At 41.3% G+C, this 6000-nt stretch overlaps 1 protein-coding gene across 1 annotated transcript in view; it reads right to left on the reverse strand.

The window, feature by feature from the left end:
- The window catches only part of ERCC6L2 (ERCC excision repair 6 like 2), a 47898-nt gene extending 42739 nt beyond the window's left edge, over positions 1–5159 (reverse strand). The window contains exons 1-4 of the mRNA XM_033164043.1: positions 5052–5159; positions 4430–4854; positions 1447–1566; positions 165–358 (exon numbers count right to left, since the gene is read on the reverse strand). Of these exons, the coding sequence (XP_033019934.1) occupies positions 165–358; positions 1447–1566; positions 4430–4854; positions 5052–5070 (758 nt within the window). The 5' untranslated portion in view covers positions 5071–5159. The remainder of the gene's footprint in view (positions 1–164; positions 359–1446; positions 1567–4429; positions 4855–5051) is intronic.
- Positions 5160–6000: the final 841 nt, after the last annotated feature.

Consider the following 6000-nt stretch of genomic DNA (forward strand, 5'->3'; position numbering starts at 1 on the left):
TTACAGCCACAATATATATGCTCAATGCATTTTCTCTTATTTCTCCCAAAGGTTTCAAGCGTTCGGTGTCCTAGGTTTGCAAGAGTACCTTTAGGATGTAAAAACAACAACAACAACCACACACTTATTGTCTGCAGTAGAGGTAACTTTTAGAATTGTGTTACCTGTTAAGGTCATCCAAACATAGGCGAAGGGTTTCATATGTTGTTAGTGCGACTTCACATTTCCCCTGCTTGATTCGGCTCATTTCATAGTCCTTTCTATTGCCATGCAGAATTATCACCTTGAAATAGCCCCAGGTATCCAATTCATCTTTCCAATTATACAGGACAGAAAGGGGTGCCACAATCAGGAAAGGCTGGAAAGAAGAATGTGATGTGGTTTCTGAATAGATACAAGGTGCTGAATACATACAAGCTGTGTCTGAGTACAAAACCCCCACACTGTAAATATTCCTATGCTATCCTATACTTTTCAGCTGCCTGGGCACAGCACAGTGAGAGAAACCCAGAATAAAAAGGTTCTTCAAGCTCATTAAGACCCAGCCAGAAGAGTTTCTTTCAATGTAGCCACCGTCTTGTTTCTATGGCAAGCAGCCCATACGGAGGCCTGCCAGTTGACAGAACACCCCTCTCCCCATTTTTGCTCAGGGACATGCAAGTTCTAAGCATGCCTACTTGGAGCAAACCTGGGAAATCCCCAAGACGAGGGGAAGAACAGGTGGCAAGGGAATGTCAAAGAGTGTCAGTTGGCTCCTAGCCAAGATCTGGTGACAAGCAAAGTTTGAGAGAAGACTCTTCGTGGTGATGGAGGTGGGATCCTCAAAATCCACTGTTTTTAATTTATATCAACCTTAGAAAGTCACCCTCTCAAAGCAGGGAAGGAAGATCTGTCTGCGTCCTGTTACCAACCACCTAGGGATTTTAACACAGGTGACTAAGAAAGAGGTAGGAACAAAAGGTAGGCCAGGAAGCAGAACCTAGTAGTGTCACGTTGAAGGCCAGCCCAACTAGGGGTGAGATGTACAGAGGCAAGAAGGTGAAAGAATCCCCCTGTATATTAATGGGGAAGTGAAACATATCCCCCTTCAGCTGCTTGTTAGGAATCAAGAGCCCACTTAAATTATCTGAAGCCTGTAGAGATTGCTTAGGCTTAGGCTTTATCGGGGTCACAAATAAATGTTTTCCAGGCAAGTGCAATTATTCTCTAAGCTACTGGAAGGGTCAGCAAATGGTCCTTGAATTATCACAGGAGACGAGGAAGCCTATGGATCAGAGTTCTCCATGCCACCAACCACCACCACCATATTCTATAATATATTGTGTGTGGGGGGGGGGGGTGTCACGCTGTGTAATTGTGGTCCATAGAACCTCACGTACATAAAGCATATCTCCATTTAAAAATGGTTTGGATTGTACTGTATCTTCAAGATGCCCCTAAGCTTACTTTCTTTGGAGCAGGTTGCATTTCTTTTTTCAGAGTTCTTCGCAAAAATTCAGGCATGTTATTTTCAATATCTGCACGTGTCCCCTTTTTGTGCAGCACTGCAGCCAGAAAGGAAATAACCTAGAAAGAAACGCAATTTTTGAAGTGTTTAAGAAAGAGAAAATAATAACCAAATTGCACTCCGAACAAAACTCTGGTTTGAACTCCAAGGTGCACAGCGAAAGACTACATAGCTCTGTTCGCATATCCAAAGAACTGTGGGAAGAAGTAGAAATTTGATGTTGGTTCAACTGGTGAAACGGCCTTTTCCACAAACAAGCAGGTGAGATCCACAACAAACGGGAAAGACATTTTGCTAAGACTTGTTTTCTCAGACCTCATATAGATATAGGAATCCGAAGACAAGGAATCTCAACAGAACCTCAGCCAACCCCACTGCTGCAACCAGATACAGTGGTACCTCTAGTTACGAAGTTAATTCGTTCCGGAGGTCCGTTCTTAACCTGAAACTGTTCTTAACTAGAGGCGTGCTTTCGGTAATGGAGCCTCTTGCTGCCGCTGTGCCGCCAGCACACGATTTCCGTTCTCATCCTGGGGCAAAGTTCTCAACTCAAGGTAACTCTTCCAGGTTAGCGGAGTTTGTAACCTGAAGTGTTTGTAACTCGAGGTACCACTGTACAGCATCCCACAGCTAAGCAAGGGAAGGGAAGGCATGGTCCCCAAAACACTCTTCATCTGTCACAGTCTCCAGCTCTCAAGATGAGGAAACATGTGCCAACTAGGCTGCAGAAAGCAGGGTCTTCCTGACAACAAATGCAAGTAATTTGTGCTTGTAAGCCTAACTGGGAGTCCAATCTCTTCTACTAGGAGTATCTCACTCCTTTTATTGATACACAAGGCTCATCCTTCCTGGGCAGAATCAGAGTCAGGGCATCTGGACCCACCAGAGGTACAGTTCTAATGCAAGTCCCAAGATGGAATGGGCAGCATATAAATAAAGGGTAGCAAACTGTAGCCTTCCAGATGGTGGGTTGTAACACCTATCATCCTTGACCCTTGGCCACACTGGCTGGGGTGGATAGGAGCTGGAGCTCAAAAATAGATCGAGCGTCACAGATTCTCCACCCTTGCTATAAAGAGATCCATGTAGGCACAGAAAATGACCCGTATAAGACAATTTGCAGCACTTGCTTTGATTTCACTAATTTAGTTACATGCAGTGATGCCCTTAGCTTGTTGTAGCATAAAAAGTCAATATTACTTTAATCACATTCACATAGTAATCTTGCTTAAACCAGAATTTTACTAGTTACAGGTAGGTAGCCGTGTTGGTCTGCCGTAGTCAAAACAAAAAATAAAAATAAAAATAAATTCCTTCCAGTAGCACCTTAGAGACCAACTAAGTTTGTTCTTGGTATGAGCTTTCGTGTGCATGCGAACATAATTTTACTGTTCAGCCAGGTGACCAGGATGAAAAAAACAGGCAAGTTTAAAATATCCATTCATTAACCAGCTTTATCATTTCTTCTTGTAAATGTAACATCCCATGCCAGTCTTGGTTTGGATTCAGCTTGGTTTTTATGCATTTGTCTCATGAAGTTTTATTTTATTTGGGTCATATGGATAAAATTCCACGAAAATACTTTTAAAAAGAAAAGAAAATATTCACCCACATATCCACTTCCAGCTTACAATGAAATTCAAACTGTTGTGAAAAAGATGCTTCTAATTGGATTCCTGGTTCTCATCATGAGCCACTGCTATTATCAAGTATAATGACACACAAAATAGGTGGCAAGCCATGCATGGAAACTTTTTTTTTAAAAAAAAAAGAGAAAGTGGTAAATTATGGAAAGAAGCTGTAGAATAAAAACCAGTCTGGAGTTTAATCCCTGGATGTCTCACACAGCAGAGTGCTATTTCATCCTTGGAGTGAAAGAATGAATTGCCATTCTGAGAAAATAATGTTGCAGGCTTCCTTCTTCACGCTGACAAGAAAGCATATTTTACAGTCTATCTTTCCTCACATACTGCCATTTTGCAATCAGTGGTATATACCAGTGTCTGGGGAAAGAGTGTAATAAAATTCCCCAACAGGCAATATAAAAAAGCAAGAGGAAATCAGCCTTTAAAAAAAAAGCATGATCACTGTCTTAAGTTATTTCCCACTTTGCGACAATTCTGGAAAATAAAAGACCTCACTCCAGTCTCACCATCTGTTTGCCTTCCAGGTTTATCAAATATCATGGTCAGGACAGAAGAATGGACTTCCAACTTTCTCATTAATATCATTAGCTTAATTCTTTCTAGAGGGCTTTTTTAAACATCTGAAGCATCTAAAGGCCTCACAACCGAGGAGAGAAAAACTGGGGCGGGGGGGGGGGGAGAGGCGTGGCTGTGGCTTAATAAGTTTCGTTTCGTTAATTATCTAATTATAAAACCCAGGTATAAATATTATCAAAGCAGCTACAGACAAACACAATACTAAGAAGCAGAACAAATCAAGGGGCAGGAGTCATTTAGCCGTCCTCAGATGTTCACACAATGGGTTTTTCGTCCCTGTCCTCCCCCTCTGGAGAGGAAAGGGTGATCGTTCCACCTGGCAAGCTGCAATACTTGGCACAGACTAAACACAATGTTGAATTTCACCAAAGGGGGGGGGTAGGCAAAGACATAGCTGAGATGCTAAGGGTCAGGTGTGACCAGGTATGAAGGAAGGGGAGTTGACAAAGGGGTAAGCAGGCTTGATTAGCGGAGCAAACAGAGATGGCAGCCCCTAGCAAAAACTTAGAACCATTAAAAGCAGAAAACAACCGTCATTCAAATGACTGGCAACTCAACAAAATTTGTGAGTGCCCAATATCATCATGAGCTCAAGTCATCATGAACATGAGAGACCCTCACAAAACTCAGCCAATTCTTTACTCTGCTCCAGACATCAACACATTTTTGTCCTTAGACTAGCAGAGAGGAGTTAAGATACCTGTACTGTTTTTCCGAGACCCATGTCATCTCCAAGAATGCATCCATTACCACAAACAGAGTGTCCATGTAAAAACTGGGCCCCTTTTCTTTGATAATCACGTAGATATCTATTAATTGTATATGGGATCCGATCTCCATCCTTAGACAGCTCATAGTCAACTGCAGATGAGGGAAATCTTCTGCCAGGGAAACGAGGCTTCTCCAAATCTTCATCATCAAATATTAAGTTCTTCTGGGCATATTTACTGGTTTTGATACTACAGAGTTTTGCTACTAGTATTTTCTTTTCTTGAGAGCCCCTAAAAGATACAACTGCAAAAGAATTCCCATTTTCATCTGTTTCCAAGGATGTTATTGTGGCTTCACAAAGCTTCTCATTTTCAGGAAAAGGAGCAAGGCATTTGTCTCCAACATGCCATCTGCCTGTTAAAAATCACATACAACAAAAACATTGTTTCAACCTGAATGAAATTCAGTGGACTGTACTTAATTAAATTCTACTCATTTTTTTCTGAATAAGCACACATAAAATTGGGATGCAAACTGTTTTAAATTAGTCCTACAAAAATCAAGACACATCCTAGCACCATTCTCTTCAAGGTAACAGATAAATCACCCACCTGCCAAATCATCACACATTCTTAGTTACAGATAAGCATGGATTCCCAAATACCTATAAAAAACTGAAAGGGAGAAAAGAAACAAGCATAAGCAAAAAATCAGTATTAACAAGAGGCAAGTATCGAACATTTCGAACATACGATTAACCTCCATAAAGGAACACCCGAAACAAATGCTATCAAAACATTTTGTCCAAAATAATGACACCTCCGTGCTGGAAAAAGCACCACATTGAGCTAACTGTACTTTTCACTTTAGGGGAGGGGGAAACTGTCCCTCCAGATGTTGTTGGGCTCCAGCTGCCATCAGCCCCAGCCAGCAGTCAACAGTTGTAGTCAAGCATCTTCTGGAGGGATTCAGGTTAGTCATCCATGCTTTAGGAGATCTTAGGTGAGGCATCATATCAAGCTAAGAGACCAGTCCCTCTTCTCCTACATCCCTATGAGAGCGAATAACAGTGCTCTGCACTATGGCAAAAAGTCTCCCCCTCAATTCAGCAGTGCTGTATGGCAAATTTATGAAGGTTCCAATGCATTCGCGTCTCTGCCCCTGCATGTCTAACAAGGTAGAATCCGTTACTCACATCCTTTTATTTTGCGAATTCTATAGTGAAGAATGTGCTCGATTTATTTTACCCCTTTTAACAAAGTTTACACCCTTACAACACTATTTGGAATCCTTCCCCGAAATTTTACGAAAATATCTTCTGGAGGATTCTTCAAGTCTAGGATCATATGATGTGGCTAAATTCTGCACTTTAGCTATTGAGAAGCGTAAATCTCTTTTATTGAATAACACATTGTAAAGTTCCTTTGTGTAATATAGTTTGATCTCTGGTGATGTTGTTGTCGATTTTTCTCTGTTTGGATTTATGATTTTCTGTGCTGCTGGCTTTTGCCGTAATAAAACTGACTGACTGATTACCGGTATAATTATAATTATATATAT

Source organism: Lacerta agilis, chromosome 11 (genome assembly GCF_009819535.1).
Source record: "Lacerta agilis isolate rLacAgi1 chromosome 11, rLacAgi1.pri, whole genome shotgun sequence".
In the NCBI taxonomy this organism is placed as follows: Eukaryota; Metazoa; Chordata; class Lepidosauria; order Squamata; family Lacertidae; genus Lacerta; species Lacerta agilis.